The 18,270-nt window shown below is 46.7% G+C and overlaps 1 protein-coding gene across 5 annotated transcripts in view; it reads right to left on the reverse strand.

The window, feature by feature from the left end:
• Positions 1–407: 407 nt before the first annotated feature.
• CREB3L1 (cAMP responsive element binding protein 3 like 1) overlaps positions 408–18,270 on the reverse strand; it is a 113,187-nt gene continuing 95,324 nt past the window's right edge. For 3 of the 5 annotated variants that reach the window (XM_068119117.2, XM_068119112.2, XM_068119106.2), the window contains exons 11-12: positions 14,057–14,294; positions 408–1,437 (exon numbers count right to left, since the gene is read on the reverse strand). In XM_068119117.2, coding sequence (XP_067975218.1) covers positions 1,383–1,437; positions 14,057–14,294 — 293 coding nt within the window. In that variant the 3' untranslated portion in view covers positions 408–1,382. The remainder of the gene's footprint in view (positions 1,438–14,056; positions 14,295–18,270) is intronic. The other 2 variants (XM_078777671.1, XM_068119123.2) reach the window with 1 other exon arrangement.

Raw genomic sequence — 18,270 nt, forward strand, 5'->3', positions numbered from 1 at the left:
CTTCAACCAACTATATGGATACAAAGCTAATAGAACCTTTTCCTCTCCACGGCTCCTGACGCCCATACAGCAAAAACATCTTTTAAGCACAGGTATATTGAATGCACATGCTTCTGCACACCAGATTATTGCTCCCAGAGGAGGTCGAGTTGTAGCTATTAGTCAAAATCTCACATCGACGAGCAGTACCAGCCTCTCCCACATTTACATTCTCCCACATTACACAAGCTGGTGTTTATCCCACTCAGTGTCATTTCTTTCTCTTCCTACAATGCTTTCCTTTCATCCACCGAAGATCCCCATTACCTTTGTGATACCCATTTAACTAGCTTTTTTTCTTATTACGTGGTCATAAAAGCTAAATATCTTTGCTCATGAGCAACATAATCAATTTACTGTACACAACGTTGACTGTTCTAAAATATCTTTATTAGACAATGTGCAGTCAGCGTGGGAACTGCCAGGTCGATTAGAGGTATACACAGGTGCCTTTGAGCTGTCTAGCGTGGGTTTGAATCTCAACCCAGATACAAACTGTCATCCAAATGTGTTGTATGCAGGACCATGCATCAATGTGTGTGCTGTCCATCAGAAGAGCGTCAGCCCGGAGGACCCGTCTGACAGCACTGGGGGCATTGGTAAAAGTTAACGATCCCACAGAGTGTTTTGTGAAGATTAGGTGAGTGATTGCTGTCACCCTGAACAAAATCCAAATTCCTGCCAGTTGAACTGGAGGTCTGGCCAGCCAGTTCTTGGAAGATTTGGGCCAGAAACATTCTCCCCGTATGACTCGGCAAGAAAGTGGGAGTAATTGGGGCCGTTAAAAGAAGCACAGTCAGGATGGTGTCATAAAATGAACCTTCATGGCTGACAATAGGACAACACAAATGTAATGCTCAAAGTACAAGACACCCCTTTCCCCCTTCACCCTCCAAAAAAACCCCTAAAATTTAAAGAAATTTTAGCAGACACTAAAAGTTATGAGAGACAGGTGTTTACCGATACAATATGCACAAAGCAATTGCAAGTTATAATGAAAGCCTGCACATAGAATTCATATTAAAATTTCACTACATAGCAGATATCAAAAAGGAATGCAATATTGCTACCTGTACAGTTTTGTCCCACAAAATTTTTTTTTATTGTTAGAAATCCATAAAAAATAGCTTTTACTCCTCACCAGAGGCCACAAGCACAACATATCATTTACAGACATAAAGGGCCAGAAATATTTTTATATTTTGTCCACTTCTTTAAAAAAACAAAACACAAAGCAACAATCATTACTAAGTTGTTTCTGTACAAATAGAGGCTCTTCATAAGGTTATCGATTTCAGTAATATTATTTCCTGCCATACAATTTTGGGCAGGAGGCTTGCAAGCTACGCCGTCGTGTTCACCGTCTGCTCCAGAGAAACTTCCGTCGTGACGTCCTCCCTGGGTGAGGACAAAAAGGCAAGAGGAAGTTATAGAGCAGCACATGGAACAGTGACTTGTACACAACATCAGCAATGCACCATTACTCACTCAATCTGGTCCAACACTCGGTGGTGTGCTGACCAGACTCAGTAGTGGTGTAATGAATGGTTAGAGCATCTGCTCCGAGTCAGGGAGTTCAGAAGTTCAAACCCCGGCTGAGTCGTACCAAATACTCTACTTTAAAAATGGTATGAGCCACTTCATTCATGATGTTCAGCATTTACAAGGTTAAGAACACGGACAATCCCCATAAGTTGACATCCACGGGGAGGAGGAAATACCTGCTGAGTGCGGTATGAAAAGTGGCGCCATTGGCATGGTGTCGCTGGTACCCAGAGTGCTCCGGGAAGTGATGGCACTTCCCTCAAGCTCAGTGGCTGTTTTTGTCTCATCTAAGTGTCCTGTGCTGCGTCTCCCTATGCTGTGGCTCATGTATTCGTTTGTATGTCTGTGTGTGTGTGTGTGTGTGTGTGTGTGTGTGTGTGTGTGTGTGTGTGTGTGTGTGTGTGTAGCTTTAGATCTAACTCCACTATGAGCTTTAGGTCCTGTAAGAAACAAAATTGCCAAGGTAACCCAAAATGTCAACATACAGTACCTCTTTGCTGTATGAAGGGTCATAATCATGATGCGAACCTATTTTCCTTCCCAATATTGGCAGCATGAGCTATTTGGTTTTGAGAGATGGTCGCTCTCTGGCAACATTGCTGCTCAGGACCTTTTTATTCACAAAAAAACCAAGTGCCATGGCCTGTGTGGTGTTTTGTTGGCTTGAGACTATTTTCAAAGATCTTTCTGAAATCGTTCAAGAGGATCTTGAGCACATGCTGACCAAAAACCACCTTCATTATATCCACAGCCCAGCCTCTAGTACCAACCTCCATTGTGTCTTTACTTATCTGCATTTTAATCCTGCTTCAACAAGTGGAAGGAAGTATGGTGAACTGGAATGTACATCGAACTACAATGACACTCAGGAGTGCACATCCCTCCGCCAAGCTGAATAGTTTACATTTTGTATCCCACTGATAGGCCGGATCTTCATCCGGACATGAACCAAAATTGAATCGGCTTATTCTTGTCACCTACCCAACTCATCCACCCAGTTTTGTCCGAATTCGTCCATAACGTTTTGAGATATCATACTAAATATCGTTTGTGGCCCTATTACTCAATAGTGAAGAAACACTGTAAAACTTCTCAGATCCAGATCAGAATCTTCACCAAAATCTAATAAAGTCTTCCTTGTCACACACCCAACCTGTCCACCAATTTTTTTCCTGGGTCCATCCATATCGTTTTGAGATATCCTGCTCACAGCCAGACAGACAAACAAACAGACAGACAGACACCACCTTCAGTGGTGGAGGTAATGATCATTTTTGAGGTGCTCACACTTCATACTGAATTTGCCACAGGCATTTTCTCAAATTATCTCGTGCTGTCAGGTTTGTGATATGTCCTGCTGCAATGTAACTGACATAATTATATTTACAGGAGTTTTCCAGATAAATCTTGGTTCTAGTGCACTATTCCACCCAAATGTTGGAAGGTCCGTCCATGTCATTAAGCAACTTTCCATTTGACGCAGTAAATCATCATTTCCAAACTTTCACAGTCTCTTCACTCGATGTATTTAATCGTTACAACTGCAAATATTACTGCTTCATTTATAAGACCCACAATTGCCTTTGTTCCACTGTTTGGTGGTAATTCATGGTAATTCCACTGTTTCAACTTTTGGCATCAGAGCACCCCACCTGTCAGCAATCCATTCCTCAACACCTCCAACAGGTTGAGGTGATTCTTCAACTATCTCCAACCATGTTAAGTTCATAAAGTCTAAGCTTTACACCGACCTCACTCCTACATCCTTCCCTCGTCTCATTTATGTAATTAGCTGCTCAAATAAAAAAAAATTATAGGGTATAAAGGTCAGGGAGGTAGCCTGGTGTTGGCTTAGCGGTTAGGGTGCCGGCTTGGGATCCTGGCATCCTGGGTTCGAATCCCGGTCGATCGCTGAATTAACCCCAGGGGGGTTGACTCAGCCTGTCATCCTTCCGAGGTCGGCAAATTGAGCACCAGTTCACTGGTAATACCCTGTGTGTCGCAAGAGGCGACTAACAGGGTTGGCGGCAGGAAGGGCTTCCGGCCATAAAACATTGCTTCAAAATGGGGACCATGGTGCCCGAAAAAGGCCATTGCAGGGAAAATGGCCTCTCAAGGTTGTTCTTCTATAAAGGTCATGGAGCTACAGCACATATCACTCACACACATCTACTATAAATGGAGGGGGGGGGGGTGGAGAGGAGGGGGTGTGAGGCATGTTTTTCTGGAGTTCTACTGGAGCTTTCTGATGTGGATTGTGATGCAACAATATGATCGTTATGATCTCCTTAGTTTATTAGGCGAATTAACTACAAATAAGCCGGAACTGTTCCCATGTTTCTAAACGCACGCCATGTTAAGGTGTATACTGTATACGCACATATTTACGCACTTAAATTCAATTATCCTGGGTTATTGAAAAGGCAACTTTTTGTCTTATATATTGCATAATATTGTTTTGTGAACAGTTTTAAACCCTGACTACCTATTACAAGATTGCCATCAATTATAATACTACTGTTGCCATAGTGTTATACACCAGTTATTGATTTGAGAACAGAACAACAAGTTGGCAAGATTGGAGCCCGTTAACTTTACTTAGTGGGCACACACTTTCTCTAGACTGACAATTACCTAGAAAATGAGACCATCATTTTTGAGGCTGTCATCAATTACCTACATGAGACCTTCAATTACCGAGAAAATGAGACAGTCATTGCAACTTCAATCAGTTTGAATCACAGTATTTTCATCACATATAACTAATTAATAAAGTTCATTTTTCTACCGTCTTCTCTTTGCCTTCTTTCTGTCTCATTATGCTTTTCGGACAGAGAGACACTGTCACTCACGCAAGCGTTTGCATTATTCAGTTAGAAAATAGTCATCTGGACAAAACAAAATAAAAGTCGATGCATGTCCCCAGTTTTGGCAACACTGATATATTTTCTAGTAACTGTAATTTGGCTTAAGAAGCTACATAAATGCCCATACCGTAACAACAAGAAAGATCAATCAGAGATTGCAGACCCACGTGAGGACTTGTTTTGTGTGGTGTATTTTGCGTGGCAAATAAATGGAAAGATGTACTAAATGAAAGGTCGTTTATTGCAAATGAAACGCTTAAATGGTCTAGTTGTAAATGTGTAAAGGGCAAAGGTCAAATGGTTTGAAGGTCTAAAGTTGTAAAGGTCTGAATGGGTCTAAAGAGTCGAAATGGTCTAAAATGGCACCGCTTTGCACAAAAAAGGTGCAAAAACACATCCTAGCAACTACAGACCAATCAGCCTTCTCCCAATTATCAGCAAAGGCATGGAATCCATCATTGCTTCAGATATGAAATCTTTCCTCTTCTCCAATGGCTTGATCTCTGATCATCAATTTGGTTTCAGACCTGGTCACTCTACTCTGGACATGCTGCTTCTGCTTTCTCAATATTGGATGGAGGTCCTCAATGCCAAACAGGAAATTAGAGCTGTCTCCCTTGACATATCACGTGCCTTCGATACGGTCTGGCACCCCGCTCTGCTCACCAAACTCTCCTCCTTTGGTATCCATGGAAATCTCCACGCATGGCTGGCGGACTTCCTCTCTAGTCGTAGTCAATGTGTGGCCCTGAATGGGTTTCTCTCATCTCCTCTTCCTGTTCAGGCTGGCGTTCCCCAAGGCAGTGTTCTGGGCCCTGTGCTTTTTCTGGTCTTCATCAATGATCTCTCTGACTCTCTTGAAAATCCTCTCTATCTCTTTGCTGACGACTCTACTCTCTGTCGCTCCATTCTTCATCCATCAGATCAGCAGTCTGCAGCCTCCTCACTCTCTGCAGACCTTAACAAAATCACAGACTGGGCAAACAAGTGGAACATGTCTTTCAATCCTGACAAATCCCTCGTGGTCCCTCTGTGCTGTCTTTCCCTCGCGGTCCCCCTGTGCTGTCTTTCCCTCGCGGTCCCCCTGTACTGTCTTTCCCTCGCGGTTGTCAGCTCTTTCACGAGCCTCGATTCAGTATAATAATAAATAAAATAAAATAAAAAATAAAAAATCTCACACTCTTACGATGTCTCTCCGAAAAGACCAACTGGACAACCCTCCCATCCACTTTCTGAATAATCCTCTCCAAGAAGTTCTGTCACTCAAGCTTTTGGGTCTCACTATCTGCCATGATCTTTCCTGGGAAAACCACATTTCAAATCTGGCCTCCAAAGCCAGTCGCCGACTGGGCATCCTCCGTCATGCGAAGTCCTTCCTTGGCACACCTGAGCTCCTCACCACATACAAGGCTTTCATCTGCAGCTCAATTGAATACTGCTCTCCCCTCTGGGCTGGTGCTCCTGCCTCACACCTAGCTCGTCTTCACACTGTTGAAACCAAAGCGTTCAGAATCATTGGAATCTCCCGCGATGAAGCTAACTCCAATGGCCTTTCATTCACTCACCGCAGGCAGGTTGGTGGTCTTTCCATCTTCTACCGACTCCTCTCTGGCCTTGCCCCCCCCAGCTCTCTCTGGGCTCTGTCCCCCAAATATTCCTACAGGTCGCACAAGATCTGCCTGCAACCCTCTTATGGTTAAACTGCCAAAATCAAGACTCTCTGCTCACCTTCACTCCTTCATTCCTCTTTTCTCCCGCCTCTGGAACAAACTCCCTCACTCTCTTCAATCCCACTCCACCCTCCAGGTCTTTAAAACAGCTGTTCACCACCATCTTTCATCTTCCCCCATCCAAAACCTTGATCTTTTCTACCCCTGCTAATTTCACCCCAAATCCACTTTTTTGAAATGGCAACTTCTGTCCTGGAAGTCCTTGGTGTCCTTGTGTTTTATTCTTCTCCCACCCCCCCCCCTTCCCACGCCCCCTCCCCCCAAGCCCTCTCCCTCCCACACATCTCCCTGCTCTCAAAGGTTATGTTTGTGTGCTTCCCCTTCTCTCCCCATCTTGTCTTCCGCTCCCTTTTTATATATTTTGTTTGTGAAATAAATGTTAGCTCTTTCACGAGCCTCAATTCAGTATACAAAAAAAAATTTTTTTTTTTTTTAAATGTTTAAAGGGTCTTAAAAGGTTGAATGGGTGTAATTTAAGGTCTAAAGGGTCAGAATTGGCTGAAGGGGTTTAAAATGTCTAAAAAGGGTATACAAGGTATTAAACGGTCTGAAAGGCATGGAGGTCTAAAGGGTATTTGAGGTTCTGAAGGGTCTAAGAGGTCTGAGGGTTCTAAAGGATATAACAGTGTCTATAGGGTCTAAAGGATCAGGGGTCTGAAGGGTCTAGGGGGTCTTAAAGGGTGTTAGAATTCTAAAAGTTTGGGGGGTGGGGGAGGGGGGGTTTAGGGGTCTTGAGGATGTTAGATGTCTAAAAGGTCTTGGGGTTCTAAAGGGTTCAATGTAATTAATACACACTCACTCATGTTCTGTGTGGCCAAACAAACACACACAAATGCAATACTCTCTCCTCTGGCGAGGGTAATAAATGGAGGGAAACATAACGAAGAAATCTGATTTTGTAATAAAAATAACTTTCCACCAGGATCATTTTCACATAATTGCTAAAACGTTTCATTTCTAAAAGTTCCCTTGAATAGTTGATTTGCATGGCTGCCATAGCAACAAATACAGGCAAATGTGAAAAGTTTCTGGTTTGATTAGTTTCACTTAAAAGGTTTGGCATCTTCGAAATGAAGTTGGATTGGATAATAAAGCTCGATTCGTGTCACTGCGAGTCACACTCACAAACAGGAATCTTCTACAGTGTTTGTCACTCTCAGGTTATTCTGGTTCCAAAGAAGTCTATATCCATAAAATCGCCTCTTGCTGCCTACCAATGGCTGCTGGACCATTTCGGACGACCTCGCCTCTTCTACATTGTATCGACTTCGTGTCCTTCAACTGCTTCCACTGTTCTGTTGCCTTTGTGATGAGCTCACCAGATTCCTTGACGTTTCTCCATTTATTGAGATGTGGAGCGGTGACTCCAACATGTCTTGCTTGATTCTGTTTTTCGGTTTCGTTGTAACTCTTAGCAGATGCACCTCTCTCTGGCCATGTGTTGTTACGGCAAGGGACAGACACACTTCCATGATGTGGACAAGCATTGGAATGAAATTATAGTAGGTACTGTATTGCGCATGGAAAGGATCTACCCCAAAAGCTACTCGTATTAACTCACAAGATTTTTTTTCCCCCCATTAAAGGGGGATTTAGGATGTCTCTGGGAATTTCCTTCTTCAGTTCATATTGAACCTTTTTTTCTTAAAGGGTCATACTGTATATTAAACTTTTTTTTCCAATCAAACTTCAACTCTTCCATTTTGTTTTTCTTCTGGTTTTGATCAAACATCAGAAAGAAGTGGCTACCAAGAATCATAATGTGCTCGGCCATATTTTTGGAACCATTGTGTGGATCAATGTGGAACAGCAGTGGGATCAAAAAATCCTAAAAGCAGTCAGTACTTGAAGACTGTTCCGAAAGCAGTTGATTTTTTTTCTATTACTGTTGATGTATTCACCAGTACTGTACTAAACATTTTTCATTACACACTGTCCCAATAACCACTGATCAATGAATATCTAGCCTGGTGTTGGCTCAACGGTTATGGTGGTGGGCTTGAGATCTTAGGGTCCTGAGTTTGGGTCTCTGCAATGCAGGAAATGATGCAGCCAAGCAGCCGTAGGCCGCACACGAACCACCAATGAATATCCTCTAATAATTTTCAAATACTGTACTGAATTTTTCCTGTTGGGAAACTATAATCTCACCACAACATGTAACAGCATGAACAGCGGACACATTCTGTTCAGTGAGTTTTTAGCAGGCCAATACGCTATAGTACTGCCAAAACAAGTGACACACACAGGTTGAGAACATTCTCCACGAGAACCCCATTGCAATCAATGGTGAGACATTTGACAAAGGCATATCGATCTCGTCTTCAATCACTGCGGAAGTTGTTGAAGATATCCGCACTTAGTGTTCGATTCCCAAAACCAAATTTTAAGAGCTAATTTTGAGTTGCTTTCATTTTCGACAGTCCATGCTCCACAACAAACAATACCTTTGGCCAGCATTACTGCCCATTCAGCAATACCTGTGTATTTGGTTATGAGAACAGTAGAAGATACCTGTGTATAAAATCTAACATCTTCCTTCATCTGTTTCTGGGGAATGGGGTTCATAAGGCCAATGTCACAGAATTGTTTCATTATATTTCATTTGAAGAATATAACAGTGCAGGGACGTTTTTCTCCCTTTGAATCACATGTGGTTGTTGTGGTCTCCAAGAAGTACAACAGTGGAACGAATAATGTCTCTGGCGATAGACAGCTCGTAATGAAAATCCAGCACCGTGACATCGTTTTTCCACATGCACTCAATGGGGAAACCAAGGAAGAATTTCCTCCGCCTCATGTATGCCATCCTATGCTGTGGAGGAAATTATTTCCAGTCTTTCTCAGTCTCGTCCTTCTGTGATCATACCTCAGTTGCTAATGTTGTTGTTTCCAAGCTGTCTGGTTCTGGCTTTAATCACTAGTTATGTCAAATTTAATTTAAAATGCTCTCTGACACGGACACCAAGGAACAACTCATCCTTCTGCAATAAACACTGGGTCTTGGACTTGAGAGCTGCAGGTGAAAAAAAAAATGCTGCACGCTAACTTGTGCACTTCCTGTTGGCAACATGCCTACTGTGATCACAATAAAAAGGAAAAAAATCCTTTGACAGGACAATATTATTAAATATCGACACAACACAAATTAACATAATTCCCCCTGATTAGTTTATTACTTATTATTATTATTATTATTATTATTATTATCATCATCATCATCATCATCATCATCACCACCACCACCACCACCAAAAGTGGAAGGAGGTTATGTTTTCACCCGTCTGTCTGTGAACAGGATATCAAAAGGCTGCGGACGGATTCAGACAAAATTTGATGGAGAGGTTAGGTGTGCAACAAGGAAAAAATGATTATATTTTGGTGAAGATCAAAATCCAGATCCAATATATTTTTTAATGATTCTTCACCATTGAATGATAGGGCTAAAACTATATATAGCACTATATCTCAAAATATTATGGACAGATTCGGATGAAACGTGGTGAACAGGTTGGGTGTATGACAAGGAGTTGATTTGCTTTTGGTGAAGATCCGGATCCAGATCCAGATCCAGCATATCAGTGGAATATAAAACGTAAACTGTGCAGCCTGGTGGAAGCATGCTCTACCGAGTGCCGCTCTAGTTGTTATTAGTCCCCTACCGGTGTACACCGGAGGGGACTACAGGTTTGCACGCCGTCCGTCAGTCCGTCACGCAAAGAACAATTTTCCGGATTTTTTTTCTAAACGCTTAAGCTAATGATTTCAAACTTGGCACATGGTTTCCTCATGATAAGTTACAGATCAAGTTCGAACCTCACGACGTTTCGATAATTTTTGACAAAGTTATGGCACTTTGAACTTTGGTAATTCTGATAATTCTGATGATCCTTAACTCAGTGCCATTTTAAGTTTTGATTTCCTTTAAAAAAGATTTTCTCTGCAATAATAGGACCGATTGAGATCAAATTTTCACCGTAGGGGGGACTCGGTCTGTAGAATATTTTAATGGTAATTATGACGTCACAGGTCACGTGGTTCGGCCACCATATTGTTTTTCGTGAAAACACGAAAACCCCTTTTTCTCTGTAACGGCTGAACAGATCAAGGCCAAACTTTGCAGGCAGAATCGCATACCCATGACAAACAAAAAAGTCAACGAGCATGACGTCATGCATCACATGGTTTCAGAGTTATGATGTTTTTAAGCATGAACCTTTAAAACTGAGATCCTCCCTCATTTTTGATCCAATCGAGGGGAAACTTCACAGATCTGTTCAACATGTCAGTCTACTAAAATGTCCTTTTGGAATTTGTGATAGGGCACGTGATTTGGCAAATATCGTTAATTAAACGAAAAAATTTTTTTTTTTTAATGGATATCTCTTGTTTATTCTAGAGTTCTCCTCAAGCCGCACCGCACGCCCTCAGCCTCATCTCGAAAACGTCAAAAGCGCGACACAGCATGCGCTTTCGGGAGGGGCAGAGCCAAGTGGAGCAACATATATATATATATACACACATCGATCATTGATCGTGAACCAGAAAATATTATAAATTACTGATATTTAGCAACTCGAAAGGTTCTTTATCAACAACTTATTTTGTCATGCTTCTGCTGGCCTGTCTGCAAGGTGTATAAATCAAAGTCCCGAGTGCGAATCACAGGTGAGGCCATCCTGAGGTAATTAGCGATTGGGAACGATTCAGAACCTGTGGGTAAATAACCCTTGGTAATTTCCCCAACAGTTTTCCGGACGACAGACTGCCGGTAGGGGACATGTATTGCAGCGCAATACTCAGAATGCTTGTTATTATTATTATTATTTATATTCCTTCCCACTGGCAGGATTCCGTAAAGCACATACACTACACCACGTGTAGTGTGTCACGTGTAATGTATGTGCCCAGGTGCACAGTACACAGTACACAATTTCAAGACATCTCCACAGATGATTTGTAAAACTTTCTCCCTCCACCACCAGGTGGCGCTATAAATATCAAAATCAAGCCTTCCTGTCCAATGGTATATGAGTACATACTTGTCAAACAAGCAAACGTTACATATCCACAAGCCAAATTATATATATATATATATATATATATATATATATATATATATATATATATATATATATATATATATATATATATATATTATATAGTAGTGTGATTATTGCAACAGCAACATCAATGTTTAAGCTACTTGAAACAAATACAACACAAAAAAGAGCAATCAGAGATTGCAAACCCTCACCAGGATGTATTTTCAGTGGTTTTTAAGGCTTTTGTGTTAAAACAAATATGGCGGCCGAACCACGTGACCGATGACGTTATCATCATTTTTTTTCTGCACCAATTTATCCCTAGATAATGCTCAAGAAATTTCATCTTGATCAGATGAAGTTTTGTACTTGTCGAATTATGACATCATAATGGAGGCACCTATGACATCATCATTAACACATTTTATTCCCCATGGAGAGTTCTTTACAATGAGCCATGTCTCAATTTTTTCTGTTCAGCGCTTTCCGAGATATAGAGGTGCAAAGTTTTTCGGTTTTTCCAAGATCGCGGCCGAACCACGTGACCGATGACGTCATCATTTTTTTTTCCCTCCACCAGTTTATGGTGCTCAATAAATTGCATCTTGATTGGCTGAAGTTTTGTACTTGTCGAATTATGAGGTCATAATGGAGGCACCTATGACATCATCATTAACATATTTTATTCCCCATGGAGAGTTCTTTACAATGAGCCATGTCTCAATTTTTTCTATTCAGCACTTTGAGATATAGAGGTGCAAAGCTTTTCGATTTTTCCAAGATTGCGGCCAAACCACGTGACCTATGACGTCATAATTATCATTTTAAAAATTCTACAGGTGGAGCTGCACCTATGGTGAAAATTTCCTGTCAATCAGACCAACAGTTGCAGAGAAAATCATATTTATTCTGTGCGGACAAACAGACAAACAAATGAAAAATCGTTCAGAGACCGAGGACTTGCCGGAATGTACTTTTTTATCGGTCATTTTGGACAAATATGGCGGCCGAACCACGTGACCGATGATGTCATCAATATTTGTTTTCTAAACTAATTTATTCCTTGATGATGCTGAAGAAATTTCATCTTGATCGGGATGAAGTTTTGTAGTTGTCGAATTATGACATCATAATGGAGGCAACTATGACATCATCATTAACATATTTCATTCCCCATGGAGAGTTCTTTTCAATGAGCCATGTCTCAATTTTTTCTATTCAGCACTTTCGGAGATATGGAGGTGCAAAGTTTTTCCGTTTTTCCAAGATGGCGGCCGAACCACGTGACCGATGACCTCATCATTTTTTTTTTTTTCCACCAGTTTATGCCGACATGGCGCTCAAGAAACTGCATCTTGATCGGATGAAGTTTTGTACTTGTCGAATTATCAAATTATGACGTCATAATGGAGGCCTTGGGCCGAGAGAGTTAAAAATTGGGCACAGTCTATTCCAGGGCAAGACTAATGTGTGTGAAGTTTGGCGATTCTACGTGCAACGGTGTAGACGTAGTACTGCGAACAAACAGACAAACAGACAAACCAACCGATCAACATACTTGCCAGAATCTTTTTCCGGCAAGTAACAAACAGACTCAAATGCAATACCCTCTCCTCTGGCGAGGGTAAATATCACAATAATGCAGCATGCAAGCCTCCTACAGAGAGTGCAATAATCACATGACACACCATATTACTCTAAAGTAACAAATATCCATATAACGCTTACTTTCAATTGACTAGATAATCTTGCAAATTATTTTGTAAATCTCAAATCTCTTGTAAATGATCCGACTCCCCTAGACGCAATGCACAGATCAGAAAACGTCAATAAATCAAGAATAAGGGGCCTGTACAAAGGGGGTTTACAAACAGGAATTATTATCGATATGAATTGCTATAAACAATGTAAATTTCAAAGTAGTAATGAAACATGATTATTATTATTGGACTTAATGTTGATTTGATTGATGATATGTCATGGATTTTATATATAAATTTAGAATCTGAAGCAGGGAAGGTGCTGGTTTAAAATTGGAACAACCTGGCCCTGTTGGGCCTCTGCACCCCAACGCACTAGCTCCCCATAGTGCTGGATCTGCTTCACTCATAAGAATGGCATAGTTACTTTATGATCATTCATGGGGATAACATGAGCAATAAGTGATGTACTCAAACATTGGTATTTATTTTTTAATATTTTCTTTACCTTCACGTCCGTTCTATCTGATAAGTCGTTTTAAAGCGACAGCAAACAAAATAATTATTTGAATTTGAATTATCTTACCATTGCTCACATGCTTTTATATGGCTGACAGGATGGCCTAGAAGTATACACACTCTCCTCTAAGCTGTTAGGCTGGGTTTGAACCCAGACCCAGCTATAAACTCTCATCCTGGTGTTTCGCTGGTAGCGTGATTAATCACTGCGTGTGCAGTACCTTGGATGGACATTAAACTGGGCTTCCATCTACCAGCATAGGTTGGCGGTTGTTAAGGATCCCACGGTGTCCTTCATGAAGAGTAGGTGAGCTATCAACAACACCCTGGCCAAATTACAATTTCCTACTCAAAAGAGACACTAATGATCGAGTCAGGGACGTTATGCAGGCTGAAGCATTCTGTTAAACAGATGATGCTCAGTTTTTCAGCAGTGGTCGACACAGTAAGGAACAGGGGAGGAGGCATTGTTGAGAGGGTGGAGGAATCTGGAAAATGGTAAGAGGGGGCTCGGAGAAGGGTTGGGGAAGCTGTGAGGGGACCCGAGAGGAAGCAAGGGGTGAGATAGGAGAGGGTGGAGGTGAAATTTGGATAAGTAAATAAATCCCCACCTGTAATGAGAAACAGCAATCTTCCTTGCTGTGTCATTGGACACCACCAGCCCTGATATGGCATTAGAATACGGCTCGGTGAGCTCTTCTGGCCAACTGAGCGCACTCTGCTCCTCATGCTCAATGAGGTGCCACGTGGCTGGGTCAAGCCCTTCAGTGCTTTCTACTGGCCACATCGCACTGTGTCCCTCTTCGAAGGAAGCTGTTTCATCATGAAAAAGCAGGTTTCTTGAGGGTACTGGTGATGGTAGTGGGAGACAAAAGGCAACACAACGCACATTAGAGGGAAAAAAATGTTACTGCGGCGGACACAAGCAAGAGGACACGAATTCAACGCACCAGCAGGTGGCGCGAACATCCAGGCGGGGAACTGGAAGGCATGCCCCGCCTATCGACCGATCGGCCACGCCCGGGTACTAGGCGTGGCCCCGGCACATATATGCGGGCTCCAAGCTCGAGCCCACCCAGTGCTACAGTTTGAGCTTTCCTAATAAAGACTCTTTTGATTATCCAACGCGTTGTGGCCTACCCTTTTGGCAAGCAAGTTGTGTGCGTAGCACCGCACTTCACTGGTGACCCCGATTGGTTCAGCCGTTGCTGTCCACCGAACATGCCATGGCCAACAACGCCGTCACGGTAAAACTCCCGGAGTTTTGGGAAGCACAGGCCGATGTGTGGTTCGTGCAGGCCGAAGCACAATTTCAGCTTCGAGGCATAACGGCGGATGAGACCCGTTACTACCACGTGGTCGCCTCCCTCGGGCCCGGCACTGCCGCCCAAGTCATGTCCATCCTGCGGCACCCGCCGGTCGACCACAAGTACGGGGCGCTCAAACGTCTCCTCATCGCCACGTTCGGCCCCACGGAGATCGAACGGGCCGACCGCCTCCTGGACCTTCCCGAACTCGGCGACACACGACCATCCATGCGGATGGATCATATGCTGTCGTTGCTGGGTGACCAAGCCCCAGATTTCTTATTTCGGGCGCTCTTCCTACGCCAGCTACCCGCACAGGTACGCCTCGCGCTGGCCGGTTCCAAAATAAAAGAACCCCGCGCCCTGGCTACAGAGGCCGACAAGTTCTTCGCGGCTTGCGACGCGCGGTCGAGTTACGGTGCGGCCGTCGTGGATCCCGAGGCTGATGCTGCTGCGTCCCTCGTGGCCGCTGCCACGCCCCGCCCACCACCACCACCACCGCCGAGAAAACCGCGGCCGCCGAAGCCCCCGCCGCCGCAAGCCTGGTGCTCTTACCACGCCAGGTTCGGCCACAAGGCTAGGAAGTGTTGCCAGCCGTGCTCATTTGACAAGTCGGGAAACTACCAAGCCGGCGCTCATTAGCGGCCCTGAGCGTCGGCCATTCCGGCAGCCTCCTCTTTATCACGGACATCTTGTCCGGGCGCCGTTTCCTCTGCGATACAGGAGCGCAGGTAAGCGTCATCCCAACCTACACGTCCGACAAGCGAACCGCGGGCCGGGGCCCCGCGTTGCTTGCCGCCAACGGTACACCCATCCGCACGTTCGGGAAGCGCTGCCTCTCCCTGCGGTTCGGTGGGCAACGCTTTCAATGGTCGTTCGTGACCGCCAGCGTGCCGATGGCATTGCTCGGTGCGGACTTCCTATGTGTGAATGGGTTGTTGGTCGACGTAAAGCACAAACGGCTCGTCCAGGCAGAAACGTTTAGCTCGCTCGCTTGTTCGCTGAGCAGCTCGTTGAGCGGCTCACTGAGCGGCTCACCGAGCGGCTTGCTGGAGGGTTCCGTCCCGGCGAGTTTAGTTTGCACACTTCCGGCAGCTGATGACTTTACCCGCCTCCTCGCTCGTTTCCCGGCCCTCACATGGCCCACCTTTTCAGCGGTGGCCGTGAAACACGGGGTGAAGCATCACATCCCCACGGTCGGGCCGCCGGTCTATGCCCGGGCACGCCGACTCGAGTCCACGAAGCTCGCCATGGCGAAAACGGAGTTCGCCACGCTGGAGCGGCTGGGGATCGTACGGCGCTCCAACAGCGCTTGGGCTTCTCCGCTGCACATCGTGCCGAAGCCCGGCGGGGGATGGCGGCCGTGCGGGGACTGCCGCCGGCTCAACGATGCCACCACCCCCGACCGCTACCCGGTCCCGCACATTCAGGACTTTTCCGCCCGGTTGGCCAACACGACCGTGTTTTCGAAGGTGGACCTCATCCGGGGCTACCATCAGGTCCCAGTCCAACCGGTCGACGTCCCGAAGACGGCCGTCATCACTCCTTTCGGCCTCTTCGAATTTCTGAGGATGCCCTTCGGGTTGAAGAATGCGGCTCAGGCGTTCCAGCGGCTTATGGATGGTGTCTTGCGTGACTTACCTTTCCTGTTCGTCTACCTGGACGACATCCTAGTCGCGAGCGCGTCCCGGGAAGACCACCTGCTCCACCTCCGCACGCTGTTTGAACGCCTGGGCCAGCATGGCTTAATCATCAACCCTGCCAAGTGCCGTTTCGGTGTCACCACCATCGACTTATTGGGGCACCGCATCACCAAGCACGGGGCTGTCCCGCTACCGGCCAAGGTGGAGGCGGTCAGGGATTTCCCCCGGTCCCGCACGGTCAAGGGGCTCCAGGAGTTCCTGGGCATGGTGAACTTTTACCACCGCTTCGTGCCCCACGTCGCCCAGCTCCTCCGCCCCTTGCACGAGGCCCTCCGGGGCAAGCCGGGCAAAGGTGACATCGCATGGTCGGAGCCGATGGCCGCGGCGTTCGCAGGCGCAAAGCTGGCTCTGGCCGACGCCACCATGCTGGCGCACCCGGCGCCCGATGCACCGATCGCCCTCACCACCGACGCGTCGGATTACGCGGTGGGCGCGGTGCACGAGCAATGGGTGCGTGGTGCTTGGCAACCGCTGGCGTTTTTCAGCCGGCAGCTTGGCCCGCACGAACGCCGGTACAGCACCTTCGACCGTGAGTTGCTCGGGCTCCGCCTGGCGGTCGGACACTTCCGCCATTTGCTGGAGGGCCGCCCGTTCACGGCCTTCGTTGACCACAAGCCCCTTGTGTTCGCGATGGCCAAGGTTGCCGAGCCATGGTCGGCACGGCAGCAGCGCCACCTCTCTGCTGTGTCCGAGTACACGGCGGACATCCGTCGCGTGGCGGGTAAGGACAACCCGGTGGCGGATTGCCTTTCCCGGTCCGCCGTGCACGCGGTCCACCTCGGGGTCGACTATGCCCGGATGGCAGAGGCCCAGACCGCCGACCCCGGCATCCAGGCCTTGCGGACCGCCATCACGGGCCTCCGCGTCACCGAGGTGCCGTTCGACGTCGCGGGCACGGCCCTCCTATGCGACGTCTCCCTCGGCCGGCCTCGCCCCATCGTGCCCGCTGGCTGGCAGCGCCCGGTGTTCGACGCCATCCACGGCCTGTCCCACCCTGGCGCGAGGGCATCCCAGAAACTCGTCGGGGCAAAGTTCGTCTGGCATGGCCTCCGGAAGGACGTCCGTGACTGGGCCAGGACGTGCCTCGCGTGCCAGCGCGCAAAGGTCCGCCGCCACACTCAGGCACCGTTGGCCCCGTTAGCGGTGCCCGAGCGGCGGTTCGACCACGTGCACGTCGACTTGGTGGGACCTCTGCCCCCCTCGCGAGGGTTCACCCACCTCCTCACCATGGTCGACCGCACCACACGGTGGCCGGAGGCAGTCCCATTGGCGGCGACGTCTGCGGCTGAGGTGGCGCAAGCCTTTATCGCCACTTGGGTTGCCCGGTTCGGTGACCCCTCGGACATCTCGTCCGACCGCGGCCCCGAGTTCACCTCGGAGCTCTGGGCCGTGGTGGCGCAAGGGCTCGGGGTGAAACTACACCGCACCACGGCCTACCACCCCCAGGCCAATGGCCTGTGCGAGCGCTTTCATCGCTCCATGAAGGCCGTGCTCCGGGCCAGCCTCTGCGACGGCGGCTGGGTCGACAAACTCCCCTGGGTCCTGCTGGGCCTCAGGACGGTGCCCAAGGACGACCTGCGCGCGTCCTCGGCGGAGCTGGTCTTCGGGCAACCACTGCGGGTACCGGGTGAATTTATCCCTTACTCCACGGCTCCTTGGTCTGCGGCACAACAGCGCTCCGCCCTTCAGGAGACCGCCCTGAGGTTCGCCCCGGTGCCAACGGCACACCACGGTTGCCCGCCTTCCCACGTCGCCCCAGAGCTTCGCACGGCCAAGTACGTGTTCATCCGGCACGACGCCCACCGGGCACCGCTA

Source organism: Myxine glutinosa, chromosome 1 (genome assembly GCF_964187855.1).
Source record: "Myxine glutinosa chromosome 1, kmMyxGlut1.1, whole genome shotgun sequence".
Classification (NCBI taxonomy): Eukaryota; Metazoa; Chordata; class Myxini; order Myxiniformes; family Myxinidae; genus Myxine; species Myxine glutinosa.